This window comes from Pristiophorus japonicus, chromosome 9 (assembly GCF_044704955.1).
Source record: "Pristiophorus japonicus isolate sPriJap1 chromosome 9, sPriJap1.hap1, whole genome shotgun sequence".
Taxonomy (NCBI): Eukaryota; Metazoa; Chordata; class Chondrichthyes; family Pristiophoridae; genus Pristiophorus; species Pristiophorus japonicus.
Window position 1 is genome coordinate 144,078,170 of NC_091985.1, and position 23,313 is coordinate 144,101,482.

Sequence of the window (23,313 nt, forward strand, 5' to 3'; positions counted from 1 at the left end):
AATACTCTCATAACAATACACATACATTCCTTTATATGCTGGCAGGTATTCACCTCATCAACATTTCCAACTTCCCGTAGTTGCATTCTTACAATTCAGAATATTAATCTGTTTCATACTTGTTATGTTCAGAATAAATCCACAGGACTATATTGCAAGCTCAAATTGTTGTGACCTTGGTCTCTTTATTCAGACTCCAGAGTGAGGAAACAGCATGGTGAATCACCTTTTATACCTGCTTGCCCAGGGTGCACAGGTGGCCCTTCGGTCTCCCACAGGTGTGCCCCCTAGTGGCAAGTCTTACATACATACATAACAATACCTTTCTAGGTGGATGGGTTGAATTGGTGTGTGAATGGGACTAAAAACATTTTTTAGGCCTTGCAGTGCTCTTAGGAGCCATTTATATTATACAACAGTCTTTGGGAGAGCAGTCTAATTTACCTCAAAATCACATTGCTGGGGAACGTATGCACTGAGTGCCTGTGACTAGCTGGCCAGTGTGCATACATACAATTCAACTGCATCATGAAATCATCAACTAGTCATACCTGGCAGTAGAAAACGTGTACCGATCTGAGGCATATACATCATGAGGTCATCAAGGAACACATCCATACAGAGTAAATAACACACTGCCACCATTACAGCCCTTTATTGGCGGGTAGACCTGTAGCTGGTGCTAAGATCTAGGAAAATTCATCCAGCTCATCTCCAGTCTAATAAAATACATAGGAGCCAAAATTTGGTGGTTTGCTTCACCCGTTAGTGCCGGAGAGGGAGGCCAACAGGCCGCTAAGCACCTACCGACGCAGCGGCGCGCTGTCCTCTCCTCCCGAAAACTTCAATGGAGCGATGGGGGCGGCGCTAAGAGGTAGCGCTGCGCACTCTAGCGCCACCCACATGATGACGTCATCGAGCATACAACGCGTCCTTGGCGCCAAAATTGAATTGGATCGCCTGCTTTACCGGCAAGCGCCGTTCCCGACTGGGAAAGCAGTTGGTACATCGGTGATCCTGGGGCGATATCGTCCGGTGAGCAAGGTAAGTTGTGAAATTTAATTTATTTATTTATGGCAGCAGTGGGGAAGTGTGGGTGCAGGTCACTCACCAACATTTTTTTTCTCATCTTCAGGCGCCAGGATGCCGACATCCTAGCGGCAAAAAGATTGAGTGGGCCTCCTGCGCTCCCGCTCCGTAGGTCCCCGGGGAGGAGTGTGGAACGCTTCTCTTAGTGCCCCACTCTCCTCTTTGGGGAAAACAACTGGATTTTGTACTTTAAGGCGGTAGACACTGCCTGGCGCTAACTTTAGCGGCCAAGCGGTGTCACCACCTCATTGTGGGCGGCACCAGATTTCCACCCCATAATTAGAACTTTCACCGAACTGCACGAGACCTAAGAAACGTCACCCTGCAGCTGGTGAACAATATATGAGCAGCTTTTGATAGGATAGAGAGAAGTATTACTTTTTTGGTGCGAGGATGGGGTAAGCAAAGTCACTGTTTAAAAATTAGCCAAATGGCAACACAGTTCCTTTGCTTGCCTACGAGGAGGAATCAAGCTTTATTCATTTGCGGGCAGTCTGCTGATAACCAGCCAGGTCATAGCCGAAAGACAGTCCCTCAGTTGGCTGGACAGCAGGGTGTTCACGAGTGAATGGTTCATGTGCCTTCCTTTCCTGAAGCTTCAATGTGATTGAGAGGCCTCGATATTAACCCCCCCCCCCCCCCCCCACGATGGTCGAGAGGGGGGTTTAAAATGAAAAAATAGAAAACGGGGAACTCGTCCTCAACCCACCCTGCACTTGCCAGTTACTGTTTTTATGGCAATGGATTTCAGAATGTCGTGCTGTGGGGGAGGCTGGACACTTCGACATATTTAAATCGGGCCCCCAGAGTGCAAGTGTAAGCCCCATCTAAATTTTGACAGTTGCTGTGTGTGTTTCCCAGGGGTCGGGAAACCTGGCAGTGAAAGGTTCGTTAGTGAATGGTTCAGGTGCTTTCCTTTACCAAAGCTTTAATATGATTGAAAGACCTCGATATTAACACCCCACGACAGGCGGGAGGGGCCGGAGGTCCTGCACCACAAGGTAAGTACCTTTTACCAAGCACTCTTCGTGAGCCAGGAGGAGCTGGAGTACCTCCCCATACACTCAAGGAAGTCTCCCCTCAGCCGATCACAGCCTCACTCTCACGATCGATGACCACCAAACCACAACAAACCCCGAATGGCATCCTTCTCCAGCGCCACCACCCCCCGCCCCCCCTTCCTGATCACCGAGAACCACCCCCCAAGGGTCCCCTGCTGCGGCCTCCTGCCGTTGGTTTTCCCGCCCGGCAGCCGGCCAGGATGTCAATTTGGGTGGCTACTGGGTGAGAAAAAAAAATGAGGTGGCCCTGGATCATCGGCTGTGTCTCCCACACCCTCCCCCGCCTCCTTGTTAATATGTGGGCCAAAAACTCAGTATTAATAGTCTGCCGACCAGGAAATACCTTGATTTCTCTTCAAGCGCAAGAATATTTGTGTAACTCTTTCTCGCCCCTTTCCCAAAGCAGTTATATTGAATATACAGGATTAATGGCTCCTTTAGTAAACACCATTCCCCACTTTGACATAAGCTGCTTTACTGAAGCAAAGCAGACTTTGCAGCAATTGAAGTCCCTGATCTCTGCTGAAGCATCCCCACCTGGAATATTGACCAAACGTATCAGTGCTGGCAGACCTTATTTTGGAACAGCAGCAGCCTTGCCCAACACAAGTAGCTTTTGTGAAGCAGTGGAGGAGGCTGTTTTTACTGGGTTAGGACCAGAATCATTGCTACTGTTGCAGGGTCTAATTACACAACACCAGGTGCTCGGTGAAAAACATTGCGCATTATCAGAATTACCAAACGCCCCCCTCACACTCCAAAAGTACTTCATTGGTTGTAAAGCGCTTTGAGACGTCCGGTGGTCATGAAAGGCGCTATAGAAATGCAAGTCTTTCTTTTTTTTCTACGTTCAAATCGTTTGTTGATTTTGTTTTAGATCAGGGAAATTTGTTAACAAAACATTTTCCGGAACCGATGCTGAATCACTTAATTATATAATTAAGTATTTCCTGTATTGACCCAACAGGAAATGGTTCCTTTTGTAGCATCAGTCTAGGATAACAGCAGAGGTGCCTGGCTGTAGGTGGGTGGGTGGGGAGCAGATGCGACAAAAGAAGTTTCTGAGCTTCTAATAATAGGGTTTGTATGTGCACAGGTCAAAGTTCACGTTTGTTTGCTCTCTTACCTGCTGATGCAGTAGAAAGCGATGAGTCGGAACAAGTCGGCAAAGCTCAGGCAAGATCCTTCGAGTGAAAAAGCTAATGCAGCAAGAAAGAGCAAAATAGTAACCAGATCACTTACACAGCAAAGGGAGCATATGCATATGAAAAAGCCATTAGACAGCATAGGGTATTCTGTTAAATCTGTGCAGTAAATTAACTAAGTATCCTGACAGTCTTCATTACTACCCAAAAAATACAAGATGTCTGTTTTGAGACACATACAGCAGACATGACTGCTTTTTTTAAGCTGAAACAGCTGTGCGGGGCCCATTCGCAAGCCAAAATTAACTTGTTCCACACTTGTGGTAATTTCCGCAAGGGTTTATTGGAAATATCTATCCTTCTGGACAGAAATAAACAAAGAATATTTACACTGTACGTAGGTAGAATTCAGAGACCCGTAAATGAACAGCTGAGTTATTTTCATTATAGTCCTTGAGCTTAATTGAGCAGCAGAGTTGAAAGTCCAGCACCGTTTCCTGCAGCCCTGTCACTTCTAGTGAATCAGCAGTGGAACCACCCACTTGGTAAACACACGGCCAGCCTGCTAACAGCTGTTTAATATACTATACGCACGCTGCCAATACGGACATATTTTTTTGGAGAGGGTTGTTATTTAAATGTTACACAAAGACATATTGCTTACATCAGCAAAAAGATGGAGGCAGCCATACATGGCGCGGAAATAGGGTTTCCAACCCTCCCGCCATCTACCAGAACAAGCAATCGGTCTATCGACCACTGCTGCTGGCGGCTCGGGAGAAACGGTCCTGGCTTTCAACCAAAATGCCCGAGCTCGCTGGTCCCCCCCGTTATTTGGAACGCACCACTTCATTACTGCTGGTGAGGAAAGTGGCATCGGAGCCAATGAAAATCACCTGGAAACCCCAGGAGTCCTGAGAGCAACATAAACTGGGGAGGGAGAGAGAGGAAAAACACAAACTGGGGGGGAGAGAGAAAGAGACACACAAACTGGGGGGGAGAGAAAGAGACACACACATACACACAATTTGAGGGAGAGAGAGAAACACAAACTGGGGAGGGAGGGAGAGAGAGAGAGAGAGAGACACACAAACTGAGGGGGGGGGGGGAGAGAGAGAGAGAGAAACACAAATTGGGGAGGGAGAGAGAGCAAGAGAGAGACACACAAACTGGGAAGGGAGAGAGAGAGAGAGAAACACAAACTGGGGAGGGAGGGAGAGAGAGAGAGAGAGACACACACAAACTGAGGGGGGGGGGAGAGAGAGAGAGAGAGAAACACAAATTGGGGAGGGAGAGAGAGCAAGAGAGAGACACACAAACTGGGAAGGGAGAGAGAGAGAGAGAAACACAAACTGGCGGAGAGAGAGAGAGAGAGAGAGAGAAACACAAACTGAGGGGAGAGAGAGAGAGATACACACACACAAACTGGGGAGGAAGAGGGAGAGAGAGAGAGAGAGAGAAAGAGTGTAACACAAACTGAGGGGAGAGAGAGAGAGAGAGAGAGACAGACAGAGAGAGAGAGAGACACACACACACAAACTGGGGAGGGAGGGAGAGAGAAACACAAACTGGAGAGGGAGAGACTGAGAGAGAGAGAAAGAGAAATTGGGGAGGGAGGGAGACAGAGAAACACAAACTGGGGAGAGAGACACACGCACACAAACTGGGGAGGGAGAAAGAGAGAGAGAGACACACACAAACTGGGGAGAGAGAGAGAGAGAGAAAGAAACACATACTGAGGAGGGGAGAGGGGGGAGAGAGAGAGAGAGAGAGAAACAAATTGGAAGGGGAGAGAGCGAAACACAAACTGGGGGGGGAGAGAGAGAGAGAGAGAGAGAGACACGCACACAAACCGGGGAGGGAGGGAGACAGAGAAACACAAACTGGGGGGAGAGAGACACACATGCACAGAAAGAGAGAGAGACACAGAGAGAAAGAGAGAGAGAGAGAGAAACAAATTGGAATGGGAGAGAGCGAAACACAAACTGGGGGGAGAGAGAGGGAGAGAGACACGAACACAAACCAGGGAGGGAGGGAGACAGAGAAACACAAACTGGGGAGAGAGAGACACACACGCACACAAACTGGGGAGGGAGAAAGAGAGAGAGAGACACAAACTGGAGAGAGAGAGAGAGAGAGAGAAAGAGAGAGAGAGACACAAACTGGAGAGAGAGAGAGAGAGAAAGAGAGAGAGAGACATACTGGGGAGGGAGGGAGAGAGAGAGAGAAATAAATTGGAATGGGAGAGAGCGAAACACAAACTGGGGGAGAGAGAGAGAGAGACACACACACAAACTGGGGAGGGAGAAAGAGAGAGAAACACAAACTGGGGAGGGAGAGGAAGAGAAACACAAACTGGGGAGGGAGAGAAAGAGAGAGAAACACAAACTGGGGGAGAGAGAGAGAGAGAGAGAGAGAAAAACGCACACTGGGGGGAGAGAGCGAGAAACACAAACTGGGGAGAGAGAGAGAGAGCGAAAGAGACACACACAAACTAGGGAGGGAGAGAGCGAAAGAGACACACACAAACTGGGAGAGAGAGAGAGAGAGAGAGAGAGAAACACAAACTGGTGGAGAGAGAAAAAAAAAAACACACATTGGGGGGGAGAGAGTTCATGTCGGCCTGATGTATAATGTGTTTATTACAGGAGGCAGGCAGCTTTCGTGCTTCTCCCGGAGGACTGAGCTGGGTTTTAGTGGGGCGGTGTGGGAGTCAATGAACTCAATTAGGTTTGGGTTTGGTTTTATTTATTATTTTTATAACTTGCTGTGTATTGTAAAAGGTCATAAAATCATATGTAACCTTTAGTTGAAAGTTACTTCTTGATGTTTTTGTTGAATTAGTGGAATTTACTTGGTGTTTCTCATTGCAGCTGATACTGTAGAAGCATCACAAAAATAGTTTTTATTTAAACTTTACTTATCCTTAAACATTTTGATTCTTTTGTGTTCCTTCTTTGATTTATAAATTATGTTATTTATCTCACTATAAAACCAAAAGTCAAATATTTTATTCGGGGCTTGGTGATACTGAGACACTCAACTAAGGTAATTCAATAACATTTGTAAACAGTGGGCAAGTGTCAGATGATCAAATGTCACATGATCAAAACTCCAGGAATACATCAAATCAGAGTTGACAAGCCTAAGTGGGAATCTTACCATCTGTACTGATGAGAATGAGAGTTGAAGCAGCCCAAAATACTGAACAGTAGATCAACAACATCTTCTGCAATTCTCTACATGGCAGATCTACAAGGAAGTACTCCCCCCACCCCCACTCCCAGCATTTCTGCAGTGTGCAAAGGGCAACGGGAAACAGGGTGCATCAGAACAAATTGGGATCATTTACTCCAAGTCTATAGACAATGACAAAGGAAATGCTGTATTCCGATTGCAGTTTGGCCACCAAAGGCATCCCAGACTCCAGCAGCAGCGTTGTCTGCAAATGATGCAGTCTTTGACATCACATCGACCAAGACAAAAGATGTTTCTCTTCCCATCTGCCAGAAACGCAGTGCTGCCGTCAGCAAACACAAATTGCTTTATAAAAAAAAAAATTCTTGGGATGTGCGCATCACTGTCTAAGCTGGCATTTACTGGTCTTGAGAAGGTGGTGGTGAATCTTCGACTTGAACCGCTGCAGTCCACGTCGTGAAGTTGCTCCCACAGTGCTGTTAGGGAGGGAGTTCCAGGATTTTGACCCAGTGACGATGAAGGAACGGCGATATACTTCCAAGTCAGGATGGTGTGTAACTTGGGAGGTGGTGGTGTTCCTATGCGCCTGCTGTCCTTTTCCTTCCAGGTGGTAGAGGTCATGGGTTTGGGAAGTGCTGCCGAAGAAGCCTTGGTGAGTGGGCCAGTACCTTCCTGGCAATGAGCAGTGTGAGTGTTCAGCCTGACCAGGCAAGCCACTAGGCCGGTGAACAGGTAATTAAAATGGCAATCGGCACTTGCCAGTAACAGCGGTCTTGCCCCAGCTGCTGCCGGTGCTCTGAAATCTGCCCTGAAATGTTACAAGGGTCGATTCCGAAGCACTGGGTTCGCCGGCCCACGTGGAACCACTTCAAGTAAAATATAAATGCGGGAGAAGATTAGATTGAAATAATATACTTTTATAAAACAAAACCAAAGAATGCTGGAAATCTCAGCGGGTCAGGCAGCATTGTGGAGAGAAAAGTATCTGTGGAGAGATACTTTTATGTTGGGAGAAATGAAACCCCTAAGCAACAATCTATTCACATGCCATTTGATGTCAGATCTACTTATAAAGTAAAAGCTTCAGAATTGCAAAGGACTGTTAGTTTTTCAAAAAGTCAGAAGGTAAAATAGAGAGTTTCATGGTATTTTGTTTGCCTTGTTTTATGACAGTATCTTCCCTTTAGTCCATTCATTCAAAGATACCAGAATAAGATGGGAGTGTACTTACTATATTGGCTTTCCTTTATTGGAAAGTCTTGAACAAAGTGAGATCCAGACTCGGGTAAACGCATGGATATGATTTTCTTCTGTGTCCTGCATGACTTTCGGACCATAAAGATCTGTTTATAATAAACGGATACTTCGATGTTACACATGGCCCTACTGTTTTCATAGTTCAAGAACAGAAATAAGGATAAACCACCTCACTTTAGATCAGTCAGCTTAACATTGGTCGTGGCTAGGCTTCTAGAGGCCATAATACAGGATAACATTAATAGCCACCTAGAAAGACATAAGTTGAGGACAACCAGCAAAAATTTGTAAAAGGCAAATCAAGTCTAACAAATGTACGAGTGTTTTGAAGAAATAACAAAACTGTCTTCATGAAAGAATGCAGTGCAGGTTGTATATATGCATTTTCAAAAGGCATCGGATAGGTTGGACCACAGGGGGCTTGTGTGCATGGTATTGAAGGGAATGTGTCAGCATGGACAGAAAACAGAGCAGCAGGTAATTGATATTTTGCAGAGATGTAAACAAGAATGTCCCCAGATGGCAGTGTTGGAACCACTGCTCTTCTCAATATATACTCAAAAATGATCTGTGCTCAGATATAAAGGATACAGGATCAAAATTTACAGAGGACAAAAATAGGAAGTGTGCTGAACTGTGAGTCCTTCAGGGTAGAAGATTGGACAGATCGCTGTTGAATGAAATTTAGTGCCGAGAAACGCAAGATGATACATTTTGGGAAGAATAATTAAGGAAAGGAAATACACACCAAATGGCAAAAGCTTCATAAGAGCACCGGAGCTTAAGGTTTCAGATACGTAAACCATTAGAAGTGGGAAGACAAGTAAATAAAGAAGCTAGGATCGGTCTTTAGTTTTTGAGGAGAGACTAGGGAAATTGGGACTCTCTTCATTGGAACAGAGAACATTAAGAGGAGATCGTATAGAGATGTTCAAAATTATGAGTGGCTTTTATAAGATAAATAGTGAAAAACCACCTCCACTGGTTGGTGGGTCAGTAATTAGAAATAATAAACTGAAGGCCAGAACCAACTGAACAAAGAAAAAGAGGTTGGGAGAAATATTTTTATGCAGAGGGTTGTTGAGACATGTAATGCCCTACTCATAACAGTGGTGGAACGAGAACCCGTAATCACTTTTAAAAAGGAAGTTTGAAAAAGAATAATTAAAAATGGTATGGGGCAAGGGCAGGGAAGTAGGACTAAGTGGATAACTCAGAGCTGATGCAAACCTGATGGACTAAATGGTCTCCATTTATGCTATAAAATCCCATGATTCTGTAAATCAGATGGTGACAATACTTATGCTGTTATCGGAATTCTGCTTCATGTGTCTCCTCTCCTTTTGCTGTACTCCGAGCACGGGATGCACAGGACAATGGATGACAAACTCAACTGAACTGCAATGACTGACAAGGTGATGCTGCAGAGCATTGTGTGGGATGTTTGGATAAGTTGATGCTTGCACACAAACATGGACAAACAGATAGGAGGAACCAAGTATCGACTGTCCGCCTAGAACATGGGCCAGTTGGCATATTTAGTTTGGTGTGAAGCCCCAGAATAGCTACTAATAATTTCAACTGCAGTGATTGGAACCATTTGAAAAAGCATTGAGAAGTGATTAAGACCAAGATATACTGATCAAAATTATTTTTTCTGACAAAGAGTTGTGTTTTGCTGCCCACACCAAGTTCCTCTCACCCATGAATCATGCATGTCCTTGGCGACCTACATTGGCTCCCAGTCCCCCAATGCCTTCAATTTAAAGTGCTCATGTTTAAATCTCTTCAAGGCCTTGCCCCTCCCTATCTCTCTAACCTCTTTCGGCACCTGTAGCCCCCTCCTGAACACCCCGTTCCCCTGACTCTGGCCTTTTGTGTATCCCCTCTCCCTTCACCGCACCAGTGGTGGTGGTCCTGCATCCATCTAGGCCTTACACTCTGGAATTCCATCCCAAAACCCCCCCGCCTCTCCACATCCTTCAAGAACCACCTCTGATCAAGCTTTTGGTTACCTAATATCTCCTTCTTTGTTTTGGCATCCATTATTGTCTGATTATGCCTCTCTGATGCACATTTTTCTACATTAAAGTCGCCATATAAATGCAAGTTTTTGTTGTTGCTTAAAATAGTTTGTCAAAAGTTCTTATACTGGGTTTGTAGAAAGCTTTTAAATAGCATTTGCGCTCCTACATCTAGATTTGTTCATCTTAAAAAAAAATCAACAGAACTCAATTTTGGACTGATACTCACAGTGATGACCTTTATCATTAATAGGACTGTTGATCTTAATTTAGACATCAGTTTATATTCCGGATATCTTAAATTATAAGTTAAATGCCAGTTAACCACAAGCTGGCAAACTCAGGAGCTTAATTTCAGACTAACTGCAAGAACTCAATAGCACATTTCTGCAGTATGCATTCGAACATCAGAGAGATTCCATGTTCCACTGTTATCTTTCCCAATGACTTACCAAATACGATTTCTACTCAGTAAATAAATCAGCTAAACATACAACAGCATTCTCCTTGAGTAGTTATCTGAAAAATGAATCAGTAATTAAGAAAAGAATAATTTTAAGAAGTGGAGTGGCTGGTCTCCTGATCAGGGCTGTCATGCTGGTTATATCTCTGCTCGATAGCAGCAACAACTTGCACTTATATAGTTAACATAGTGAAATAATCCAAGGCGCTTCACAAATGCAAAAATAGATGAGCTTGGTGTGGAGGTGCTAAAGACGTGGCCAAAATAGGTAGCCCTCAGGATGCTTTTGAAGGAATGGAAGGAGGTAGAAAAGTAGAGGGGTTCCAGAAGAAACATTCAGATGTCGCTTCATAAATGTAGCTATGTCAACTTTCCTTTGAAAAGATTCAGACCAGTAACTTACCCCAGCGTCCTCAGGTTGCAGAATGCGTAAAGCATCCTCATCACTCAGGGTGAGCTGTAACCAGACTGGATGGGTGTGCAGAAGCCGATCAAAAATGCTGAGGTTACATATGAAGCTTTCATAGCCAGAGTCCCTCATCCAGTACTTCGCAGCTTGTTCTTTCTGGTAGTCATAATCCATATTCTCTTGCGCACTGCTCAACGAGTTGAACCTAATGAGAAATATAGAGGAAGCTGAACTACACGCTGAAAATAGGCAGTTATATAAGTTTATAAACAGCAACGTACAGCACTTTATCTTGAAAGATGAAAAATATTTATAAAATTACCAAGCCACAGACTATCTTCAAAAGACTCAGCTGCAACATATATTTACTTGCATGTTTTCAGGGGGAAGAGACAAAACTGAAACAGGAGCAGAGCAGTGCTCTGTGACTGTACAAAGCGGCATAAAATATCTATTTCCCCAATGAGTTTTCTGTTCATATATTCTAAATATCTCACACACACACACACACACACACACACATAGTACTTGGCAGTAGAGAAACTTTTAATTGTTTTAATGTAATGTGCTTTAGCACCCAATAAGATTCAATCTAAGCTTTATGACATGGTGGGAATTAAGGGTACATAATTTATTTTGGGACAATTTTTAAACATTCTGCATATTTTCAGACATGGAACTATGGGAGGGGGTTTCAATTATACGAACAAGCATCACTGCGAGTAAGTAACCTTGTGGGGCATCACTAACTGGATTACGTTCGAATGAGGAAATCAAACTAATTTGTTTTTAAATGCATGACAAACAAGTTGAATATTCATTATTATTTAATTAGCTCGTGGTGGATGTTCTGTTCATAAGCAGCCCCGAGGACTGCTGTGTTGGGACTAGCTATAAAGGCTACAAATGATCAGTTAGCAGTTATGAGGGACAGGTCTGTCAATTTTGTTTATTGCACATTTATGTTTTAAATTGGATTAGTATTTTTTTCTAACCTATCGGAGGACAGGTCCTGATGCAGCTGTGAGTGTGTGCAAAACATGGCAAACATATCAAATATCTCCACAGCCAGGAGGACTGAGAATTATTCCCAGTTAAGATGATGCACGTAACCTGCTGTATACAACTTGAGACAACACATCTCATTGCTGTGAATTTTGGTCTGTGACGAATTAGCTGGTCTCATCCAGGATGGTGGCAGTGTCCTACAATTCAGCTGAGGTATCCCTGAACGGGAGAGGGAAAAACAATCAAAATTCCCACTCCTGATTGCTGTCCAGTAGCACCTGCTAGGAAGTGCATATACGCAGCATTTGAAGCATGTAACTAGTACTAGGCTTGGCTGTGATGCCTTTGACAGTTGAATAGCCCATCAAAACCATGGCCTAGGCTCATACGTGATGAGCAGCCACTTGAGATGGTATCGGAGGGCCGTTGGTAACTGTGAAACTATAATCCAAGCAGGAGTCCCCAGTGAAAAAAAATTGAGGGAGGAAAAGAAATTCTCTCCAAAACAGTAGTGGCAGTGTGGTGGTAACAACCACCTGATGGATCGTGAGCTTGTGCTGCAGGACAAGCTGGTGTGAGAGTTTAATTTCCATTGCTAAGTGGGATTTTTCTTTTCCAAGTGAGACTGTGATGGGTACATGTCCTGTAACCACTGATTCTGGCAATTAATGCGCAAGGCATTTTGGTCACTGTTTTGCCTATCCAGTGAACAGTCCAAACCGACACTGCTGGTTAAACTGTTCTGGGGTGCAAAGGCAATGCATTTAGGCGAGAGGCTGCTCAAGAAGGCGGCATCATTTCTACGATCAATTTCATTGTAAAGATGAGGTTAACTGCTCACAGTAAGAAACTATAATTGTGGCTAGGAACAGGAAGAGGTTTTGGGTGTATCCTACTGACTTAATAGTTACATCCGAATGGCTTGACCATTTTCTTTCTTTGTTTATTTACATTTGTTTTTGGGAATAGGGAAAACGCTTTAACTTAATAGATCCTCTGCAACAGCTTGTCACTGGTCTCACCATAGGAAGCAATTCTGTACACTATCACCATGTTACAACCGATAAGAGGCTCCAACTGCATGGAAGTAAAAAACGCATAAATATAGGGCCCAAGTTTCCACATGATTCGCGCCTGATTTTTTGGAGCAACTGGTGGAGAACGGACTATTTTAGAAATCGCAATTCTCCACATTTTTTTTTCTGCAGTTCTAGTCAGGTAGAACAGTTCTAGTTTAGAACAGAATTTTTTCTTCAAAAGGGGGCGTGTCCGGCCACTGACGCCTGATTTCAAAGTTTCCACAGTGAAAACGTACTCCAAACTAAAGTAGAATGGAGCCAGTGAAGATTTTTGTAGAACTGAAAAAACCTGTTCTACACATTAAAAAATCAGGCGCAGGTTACAAATTAGGCGTCCAGAACGAGGTGGGGGGGAGGGGGGAGGGGAAGTCATTAAATTCGTCAATAAATCCTTATTTATACTTCTACAAATATTATACAAATAAATCCAACCTGAATAAACATTTATAAGCCAAGAAAAGATTAAATAAACCATCTTCCTACTAGTGTGAAAGTGCTTCAGCCAGGGAGAATTCTGCAGCCGTTCGTGCCGCTGAGCGGGAGGGGGAGAGAGGGAGGGAGGGAGGGAGGGGGAGAGGGAGAGGGGAGAGAGGGAGGGGAGGGAGAGAGAGAGGGGGGGAAGAGAGAGGGGGAAGAGAGGGGGGGGAAGAGAGGGGGGAGGAGGGGAGGGGAGGGGGGGGAGAAAGGGGGGAGGGGAGAGGGGGGGGAGAAGAGTGGGGGAGAAGAGGGGGGGGAGAAGAGGGGGGGAGAAGAGGGGGGGAGAAGAGAGAGGGGGGGGGGAGAAGAGAGAGGGGGGGTCAGGGAACAGGAGCGGGTGTCGGGTCGGGGCGGGGAGCGGGCTTCGGGGTGGGGCGGGGCGGGGGGGGGAAGCGGGCCTCGGGTCGGGGCGGGGGGGGGAGCGGGTCTCGGGTCGGGGCGGGGGGGGGGGAGCGGGTCTCGGGTCGGGGCGGGGGGGGGGGGGGGAGCGGGTCTCGGGTCGGGGCGGGCCTCGGGTCGGGGCGGGGGGGGGGGGGAGCGGGCCTCGGGTCGGGGCGGGGGGGGGGGGGGAGCGGGTCTCGGGTCGGGGCGGGCCTCGGGTCGGGGCGGGGGGGGGGGAGCGGGTCTCGGGTCGGGGCAGGGGGGAGAGCGGGTGTCGGGTGTCGGTCGGGGCTGGGGGGGAGCGGGTGTCGGGTCGGGTCGGGGCGTCAGGGAGCGGGTGTCGGGTCGGGTCTGGTCGGGGGGGGGGGGGGGGGGGAGTGTCGGGTCTGGTCTGGTCGGGGAGCAGGAGCTGGCCGTGGGAGGAGCCTCATTCACGCAGCCCTAGTGAGGCCATTGGGCCAGGTCTAGGGGCTGCGTGCTTCGGGCCCCTCCCACACAGTTTGGCGCCTGGAGCTACTGCACTTGCGTGACGACTGTAGCGTGCATGTGCAGAGGTCCCGGCACTGTTTTCAGCGCAGGGACCTGGCTCCGCACCCCCCCACAGCTCGTGCTGGCTGCGCCGAGTGCCACAGGACCTCTAAGTAAGTGGAGAATACCGAGGATTTTTTTAGACGCCGTTTTAGGCGCGAAAAACGGGTGCCCAGCTCGGAGGGGCGCCCGTTTTTTTTCTTGTGGAAACTTGGGGCCCATAGCAACTGTGCTTTTATTTACCTAGTGCATTGAAATATTTCAACATGCTTCACGCAATCAATTACTTTTGAGGTGCACTGACTTATGTAAGAAAATGTAAAAGCAATGCTATCCACAAACAACAGCAAGATGAACGACTAACTAATTTTTTTTATTGGGTGGGGGAGGAATGTTGAAGGAAGGAAGAATGTTGTTGAATAGACAGAACCTTCTCTTTCTGAAATAGAGCCATGCAATCATTCATGTTCACCCAAAACTCTAGACCAGTAGTAGGTAGGTAGGTAGGATCTCTGTTTGACAGGGCAGATGCTGGGAGGATGTTTCCTCTGGCTGGGGTGTCTAGAACTAGGGGGTCACAGTCTCACAATAAGAGGCCGACCATTTAGGACTGAGATGAGGAGAAGTTTCTTCACTCAGAGGGCCGTGGATGCTGAGTCGTTGAGTATATTCAAGGCTGAGATAGATAGATTTTTGGATACAAAGGAAACCAAGGGATATGGGGATGGTGCGGGAAGGTGGAGTTGAGGTAGAAGATCAGCCATGATTTTGCTGAATGGCGGAGCAGGCTCGAAGGGCCAAATGGCCTGCTCCTTTTTTTTTGTGTTCTTAAGTTCTTAATCTCTATTCCGAGGAAACACATCTACAGTACAGCAGTCCTTCTTTACATCGGAGTGTCAGCCCAGATTGGCAGCTCACTCATCGATATAAGGCTCAAACACACAACTTCCTGACCCAATAGCACAAACTGACTGTGCAGCGTTTTTTTTTTGCTGTATCATCTTCTCCTTCCGAGTGGAACAAACCAGTGAAATTATATGGCTTTCTAGCAGGTGAACCTTGCACCGCAGTAGTAATGTTACAGCAACGGTGTACGCAACAAAGGCATAGGTGGTCTAAGTAACCTGACAGCGGCGTGATTAAAGGGTGCATTCTCGAATTTCATTTAAATAACATGTGAAAATGTGTTGGCTGAGTGAGACAATAAATGTGGGACATCATTTTGTGAAAGCAATTGATCCATTCCTGGCGGTTCTTGTAGGTGGGGATTATAAATATATCACGAATCATTCAGTCATCTGTTCAAACTCTTGTAATTATTTCACACAACTGTACAGTTTTGGATGTGTTTGTTCCAGATAATTTGATCACTAAAATTGACGAATGTTTGATTAATTTGAATGTAGCAAATCACCATTTAATTTGTCACTTTAAAATCAAATTCAACTTCGATTTTCATTGTTGCCAATTAATGCCATTGGTGAGATGAGAAGATTTTTTTTTAATGTAGCGAGTTATGATGATCTGGAATGCACTGCCTGAAAGGGTGGTGGAAGCAGATTCAGTAATAATTTTCCAAAAGAGAATGGGATAAATACTTGAAGGGAAAAACATTGCAGGGTTATGAGGAAAGGGCAGGGGAGTGGGACTAATTGGATAGCTCTTTCAAAGTGCTGGCACAGGCACGATGGGTTGAGCCTCCTCCAGTGCTGTATCATTCTAGAATTCTATGATCTATAAACAGGCCTTAAATTGAATGCGAGGGTTGAGAAACTAGGAAGGAGCGAGGCAACACGATGGAAACTTACTTCTCATTATTAAGACGCGTGTATCAATTAAACATTCCAAAACACAATGAAACAACTCTTACAATTGACAAGTCAGAGAAACTGACGCACCACAATGTTGATTACTGAAACGTACAGCGTAAGAGAAAATTTTACATGAAATCCATTGCCATTTTACTTTTCCTCCCCCAGAAAGTGAGTAAGATTTGACCAGTTTCAACAGTGTGCAGCCCAAGGAAGACAAAACTTAAAATTCTAACCGTGTAAGAAGCCCTGTGAAAGCAGTGCCAGCACAGAAAGGCAGCAGGGGACCCATCTAACAGAATCTCTGAATTTGTGGCCCACAATTCCACATAGATTTAAGAGTCAGACTACATCACATGCAGAAAGAAAATGAGTTAGTGCGGAGGGTGGGGGCTGGGGGCAAGAAATCATGCCGGGAAAGATGTGTGATTAAAAAATGTGAAAACCTACCGTAGCCACTGGCCGTAGTGAGCATCCTCATCTGCATCAGGAATAGAACGAACCATCTTCAGTTCTCCAATCTCTAAGGCAAGTGTGTCAATCAGCTGTGATGAGCAGGCAAGAGTCTATTGTTAGACAACGGAAAAGGTGTGGTGCTAGGAACTAGGTTAACCAACAACAACCTTGTTTTCTCATAGTGACGTTAATGTAGTAAAACGTCCCAAGGCGCTACACAGGGGTATTATCATTTGACACCGAGTCACACGAGGAGATATTAGGGCAGACGACTGGTCAAAGAGGTAGGTTTTAAGGAGCGTCTCAAAGGACGAAAGAGAGAGAGAGAGAGAGGCGGAGAGGTTTAGGGAGGGAATTCCAGAGCTTAGGGCCTAGGCATCTGAAGGCATGGCCACCAATGGCAGAGGGATTAAAATCGAGGGTGCTCAAGAGGCCAGAATTGGAGGAGCGCAGAGATCTCAGAGGGTTGTGGGGCTGGCGAAGGTTACAGAGATAGGGAGGGGCGAGGCCATGGAAGGATTTGAAAACAAGGATGAGAATTTTAAAATCGAGGCGTTGCTCAACTGGGTTAACCAGTCTGCAGAAACTTGACATCACTAAGAACGCAAAGTATTTAGGACAAGATTTTCCCTGTACTTCAGTAAAACATTAGTACTCCCATTAAAAACAGATACTTTGGAATGCACGTACTTATGTCAAACCTAAAATGATAGATACAGACATCTCAGCCACCTTTTGAATAATGCTGAACTATGGGAAAAAATCAGAGACTGAATGGAAAATGGAGAGCTTTATTTTGTATTTGCTTACAAACTTCACTTGTAAAACTGCTATGCAGTGAGCTTCTAAGTTGTATGGAAAATAGAATCTTAAAATAATCATCCATTAAAAACTGAGCTTTCTGTTATTTCAAATTACAATAAAAACAAACATTCAGTGAGCTCATTGAAGACTTTCCAAGGTCATGAGTGTTACTGCAGATTTTGGTAAAAAGGCCCTGGGGCTGGATTTTTGGTCTTCACTGCCCCCCTTAGCGCCCCACAGGGCAATGGCGGCGGTAAGCAGTTCCGGGCAAGCAGCCAGCTTCCAGTGCCCCCGTCGGGACATTCGGTGTCGGTATCGACGGGGAGCGGAGCATTACCGCCCGGGAGAGGTGAGCCGGTGTGTAACGCCCCTGGTGGAGATGCTGGCTCGATTTTTGGTTACCGCCTGACCCTTAGTGCTCCGTAGCACACGCTGCTGGGCACGCCTGTGAAAGCAGTGAGATTAGTAATGCCGACCTGAGGCAAGTGTGATTGTTTTGACTACATAGTTCAGCTGTTATTTGCCTTGCTGATTGTTGCTCTGCAGTTACTTCCAAGAACCTGTGCACCCTCTCCCTCAGTCCCTGAGCCATCCTGAAACGTTCTGTTGTGATTCAGCCAGCGCACTCCAAATCTTCAGTGGAAGTGGGTGTGTAGAGACTACATACACTGCTCCACGAAAATTTCTTCTACTCAGTGCTTGAGAGCTAAACCTGCAGGTGTCTATTTTAGCACCTCCAGGCAAGTTTAAAATTAGGCTAATCATAAAATAGCCCCAAAACTGCAAAATAAAACCAGGCCTTCAAACAGGCATGTCTTATTAGCACAGCACTCACATAGTGCCTCTTTTCACCCTTTCACCAATCTAATTGGTTGTGGAGCCTCGTTGTTGCTTGCTCTACTCACACACACCACAGATCCCCTGTGGAGGGCGTCGCACAGGATCAGAGGACAGATTAAAGCACGCCTCCGCTCAAAAGCTCGTGAAAACTTTGCGGGCAGCTATCAGCGAGGTGAACGGCGAGTGCCATTCGTTCACCATTGACCACAATTAATTAAATACATAAACTTTAATGAATTAAATAAAACATCCTCATAGGCGGTCCCTCGAACGAGGATGACTTGCTTCCACATGAGTTCACAGATGTTTCAATGAAGGACCCGATATTCCAGTCCTGAACTCCAATTGAAGGGTGGAAGATGCCTGTGCGTGGAATTTTTAAACGCGTGGTGACCGTTGCACATTAGCCACCACAGGAGCTCGACAGAGCTAGGTCTTGGTCCAGTGGCAAGGGTTAACCAGGATGACTGGAGACCTGCTCTGCTGCACAGACCTAGTGCGCGCACATATCGCAGTGTGGGCTGGCCCATGCTGCCCCTGGGTCCTCGGTTCTTCTGGGCCCGGTACCCTCATTCGCCACACCTCCGCCACGATCACCCACCAAATCTCAGCCACGATCCCTCATCACTCCTCCGCCCCTATCACTCGTCATAAGTCCACCACGACCTTCCCCGCTCCTCCTCTGTACCAGGGCACTGCCGATGTTTCTGCCCATGCTCCAAACGGCGACCTGGGTCCTGATGACGTCAACCACCTCAAGGCCGTCGCACATTTGTGTCGGCTCGCTCTGGAAGCTGCAGTGGCATGCTCCAGCTCTTATACTCCCTGTTATATAAGCACACTATAGATATACTCTCTGTGTAGTCACTGTACAGTTGCATAAGATGGAGACTTGTTACCTGATGTACGATCAATAAGGTTTACACTGTGTATATACTATGCTAGCACCACTAGAGGGTGCAATTGGTGGAGACCGGGGTTGCCTGCCCCTGTGGCAGGGGCTGTCCACCAGAGGGCACTGCGGTGGGAGACCTGAGGGTCACCTGCATAGGTGTGCAGGGCCCAGTATAAAAGACTGCCCGCCATGCTTGTGCCGCACTCTGAAGTTACGAATAAAGGACCAAGGTCACTACAGTTTGAGTACAACACATTGCCTCATAAGTACACTACAGACATAACAACTGGCAATGAGAATACGGACTTTCACGCGATTATGGCTACCTTTGGCACACTAAAAGACTTCGCAGAGGGTGGTGATTGGGATGCCTTCACGGAAAGGCTCGAGCTATATTTCGTGGCAAATGACCTGGCAGGGGAGACGGACACATTGGAGGAGAAGCGCAAGGCTATACTGCTGACCAGTTGTGGGCCTGAGGTCTACCACCTCGTCAGGGACTTGCTGGCACCCACGAAGGCCAAGGATAAGACATACGATGAGCTGATTGAACTAATTCACGACCAACTAAAACCAAAACCAAAATGTAGTATCTCCAAATTTGCAGATGACACTAAGTTGGGTGGCAGTGTGAGCTGCGAGGAGGATGCTATGAGGTGCAGAGTGACTTGGATAGGTTAGGTGAGTGGGCAAATGCATGGCAGATGAAGTATAATGTGGATAAATGTGAGGTTATCCACTTTGGTGGTAAAAACAGAGAGACAGACTATTATCTGAATGGTGACAGATTAGGAAAAGGGGAGGTGCAACGAGACATGGGTGTCATGGTACATCAGTCATTGAAGGTTGGCATGCAGGTACAGCAGGCAGTTAAGAAAGCAAATGGCATGTTGGCCTTCATAGCAAGGGGATTTGAGTACAGGGGCAGGGAGGTGTTGCTACAGTTGTACAGGGCCTTGGAGAGGCCACACCTGGAGTATTGTGTACAGTTTTGGTCTCTTAACTTGAGGAAGGACATTCTTGCTATTGAGGGAGTGCAGCGAAGGTTCACCAGACTGATTCCCGGGATGGCGGGACTGACATATCAAGAAAGACTGGATCAACTGGGCTTGTATTCACAGGAGTTCAGAAGAATGAGAGGGGATCTCATAGAAACGTTTAAAATTCTGACGGGTTTAGACAGGTTAGATGCAAGAAGAATGTTCCCAATGTTGGGGAAGTCCAGAACCAGGGGTCACAGTCTAAGGATAAGGGGTAAGCCATTTAGGACCGAGATGAGGAGAAACTTCTTCACCCAGAGAGTGGTGAACCTGTGGAATTCTCTACCACAGAAAGTTGTTGAGGCCAATTCACTAAATATATTCAAAAAGGAGTTAGATGTAGTCCTTACTACTAGAGGGATCAAGGGGTATGGCGAGAAAGCAGGAATGGGGTACTGAGGTTGCATGTTCAGCCATGAACTCATTGAATGGCGGTGCAGGCTCGAAGGGCCGAATGGCCTACTCCTGCACCTATTTTCTATGTTTCTAAAACGGAGCACCCTCACGTCCAGGCACAGATTCTACACTCACCGCAGACCTGAGGGCCAGGAGATTGCAAAATATGCTGCCGACCTCAGGAGACTTGTAACACCGTGTGATTTCAGCACACACTTCAACAAAGCATTGCAAGACATCTTCGTTATGGGAATTGGCCGCGAGGGCCTCCTTCACAAGCTATTATCTGCCGATACCACAGTCAACCTGCATCAGTCAGGCGTTCATGACCTCGACCTGCAGCACCAAGCAAATTATTCATCCTGTGGACTTGAACCCGACAAGTACTTTGCACAGAATGGTGCCTTTCACAGGCAAGACTGTAGAACGTGACTCTGCCCAGGGCAGAGAGCACAGACCTCAGGATTCCAGAACTCAGATTCCGCCGAGGGGTGCTAATCGAGTAGCACCATGCTGGCATTGCGGAGGAAATCATAGGGCTCACCAGTGTCGGTTTGCTGAGTACGTATACAAAGCCTTTAACACGAAGGACTACTTCCAGCATATGTGTAAAAGAAATATGGCTCACTGTCTAGCAGAGGAGTCGGTAGATGACTTTGAATCCAGCGGGGAGTATGATGATTTGGCCAGAGAGGCAGCTCAGCCCCAAGAAGAAGAGTATGGAGCGTATACCTGCATCACTGATTGTCCTCCAGTGAAGATGGAAGTCGAGATAAACGGCGTTCCAGTCTTCATGGAAGTGGACACGGGAGCGTGCCAGTCAGTGATGAGCCAGGATGCCTTTGAGAGGCTATGGAACGAAAAATGACCCGAGCTGGTTCCAGTACAGGAAAAGTTGCGCACCTACACCAAGGAGCTGATCCCAGTCCTTGGTAGTGCGGATGTAAGTGTAATCCATAATGGCGTGGTGCACAAGTTACCTCTGTGGATTGTTTCAGGTGATGGTCCAACGCTACTCGGAAGAAGGTGGATGGGGAAAATCCAGTGAAAATGGGAAGACTTCTTCACTCCAGCAATCGATGTCTCCCGTGCTCAGAGGCAGAGCAAAACCTCACCTTCGCCAGGCACCAGAGAACAGATCAGCACAGCACCTGAGGCACAGACTGTCCATCATGACTGCGTGGCAATGAGCCGACCGGAACAACCTAAAAGTACCTTCCCGGCTCCAGTGGCAGGACTCCTGGATAGGAAGATCGAATTCACAGGCACTCTTCCAGCTTTTTGGCAGAATCGCGGGAGAGAAGGATCAAGGTAGTTGACCTCGAGGACAGAAGCAAGATGGCGTCCCTGCTGCAGCAAGGTGCAGCGTGGCTGAAAAAAAAGATGGTCATGGCCATATCACGAGGTGCAACGCTGAGGGACCAACACGTGGTGTCTAACAGAGGATTTGATTGGGGTAAAGCCAGCAGGGTTCTCTTAAAGGAGACCTGCAACCAACTGAACTTAGAGACATTGTATGCATGGCAATCAATGTAACGAACCGATTAAGATTGTGAACAAAATGTTGTTGCGAGATGTCGGTACCAGTCCTAATGTAAAGAACAAAATGTTGTTGCTGGATGTCGGGAATGGAGTGTCCCCAAAAGTAGCAAGCGAGCAAATTCGGGAGGGTAAAGGTGTTGATCCTGATGCCCTGCCCCAGGTGTACCCACAAGTTATAGGCCAGCAACCTCAGGAGGGTGAAGGCACTGATCCTGATACTCTGCCCCAGGTCTATCCCATGCTGCAGGCACCTGATACCATTCACCACGGACCTGGAAACGAAAACAGCGCTAACACGCGCAGTCGGCTGCCGTTGCCCACGACCCGGGTAGAGACGGCGCAGCCCCCAGACCCAGTCGCTACCTCGGCCATGCCCGGGAGCAAAAGGTCAGAACCAACAAGTTCCCCAAACGGGATCTGGAACAGCCAGGTTCCCAGCACTGTTAGAGAGCAGGCAGAAGATTCTGCAGCCCTTAAAGGAGGACAGGGAGGCCACACACATCCGCGGCTCTGCCCACCACTAGGCAATGGCAAAGGCCCCGAGTCCTGGCTAGGTGAGCGAACCAAGCCCACCCCGCTACCAGGGGGCGCAGCGGCGCTATCAGACGACTAGGACCCCATCCGGTTGCTCTGGACCCTGTGTCCTCGCATACCTGTACTGCTACCTCAGAACTTACCATGACTGAACCATGAATGCAATCTACCCAAGCCTGATGCACGACCGTAAGTCACTGATCCAAGGTGTCACGATACAAACTGTAACTTCCTTTCTTTGTACTTGCACTGTGTCTGATGCTGTATGTTAATGTAACGGGCTTGCTGCATGATCTTGCTGTGGGGTGGGGGTGGAGGGGGGAAATGGATGTATGTAGCCATGGACACACACATGGATCACACCCAGAACCCACTGGAACCTCCACTGCATCATCGAACCATCCAAACTGGTAACCACTACCCAACGTTGTGGCAAAAGCACTTGGGGGTTAACAAGGAGGGAGCCAAGCCAAAGCACAGCCAAGGAGCAAGGGCTATTGGCACAAGTCTGGGGAGAGCTAAGCCAGAGCATATTATGCAAAGGTAATCGGCACAAAGGACTTGGGGGAGAGTGATGTTATATATGCAGACTATAGACATACTCTCTGTGTAGTCACTGTATAGTTGCATAAGATGGAGACTTGTTACCTGATGTACTATCAATAAGGTTTACACTGTGTATATACATACTGGCACCACTAGAGGATGCAACTGGTGGAGACCAGGGTTTCCTGCCTCGCCCATGGCAAACGAGCTAAAGGTGGGCAGAGGAAATGTTACAAGGACACCCTCAAAGCCTCCCTGATAAAGTACAACATCCCCACTGACACCTGGGAGTCCCTGGCCATAGACCGCCCTAAGTGGAGGAAGTGCATC

The 23,313-nt window shown here is 46.9% G+C and overlaps 1 protein-coding gene across 6 annotated transcripts in view; it reads right to left on the reverse strand.

Annotated features, from left to right (window-relative positions):
* Positions 1-23,313, reverse strand: part of LOC139273253 (ras and Rab interactor 2-like) — a 150,052-nt gene that overhangs the window by 27,558 nt on the left and 99,181 nt on the right. For 5 of the 6 annotated variants that reach the window (XM_070889902.1, XM_070889899.1, XM_070889900.1 and 2 more), the window contains 4 exons: positions 16,381-16,475; positions 10,641-10,851; positions 7,725-7,836; positions 3,277-3,349 (listed from right to left, as the gene is read on the reverse strand). In XM_070889902.1, coding sequence (XP_070746003.1) covers positions 3,277-3,349; positions 7,725-7,836; positions 10,641-10,851; positions 16,381-16,436 — 452 coding nt within the window. In that variant the 5' untranslated portion in view covers positions 16,437-16,475. The remainder of the gene's footprint in view (positions 1-3,276; positions 3,350-7,724; positions 7,837-10,640; positions 10,852-16,380; positions 16,476-23,313) is intronic. The other variant, XM_070889903.1, reaches the window with a different exon arrangement.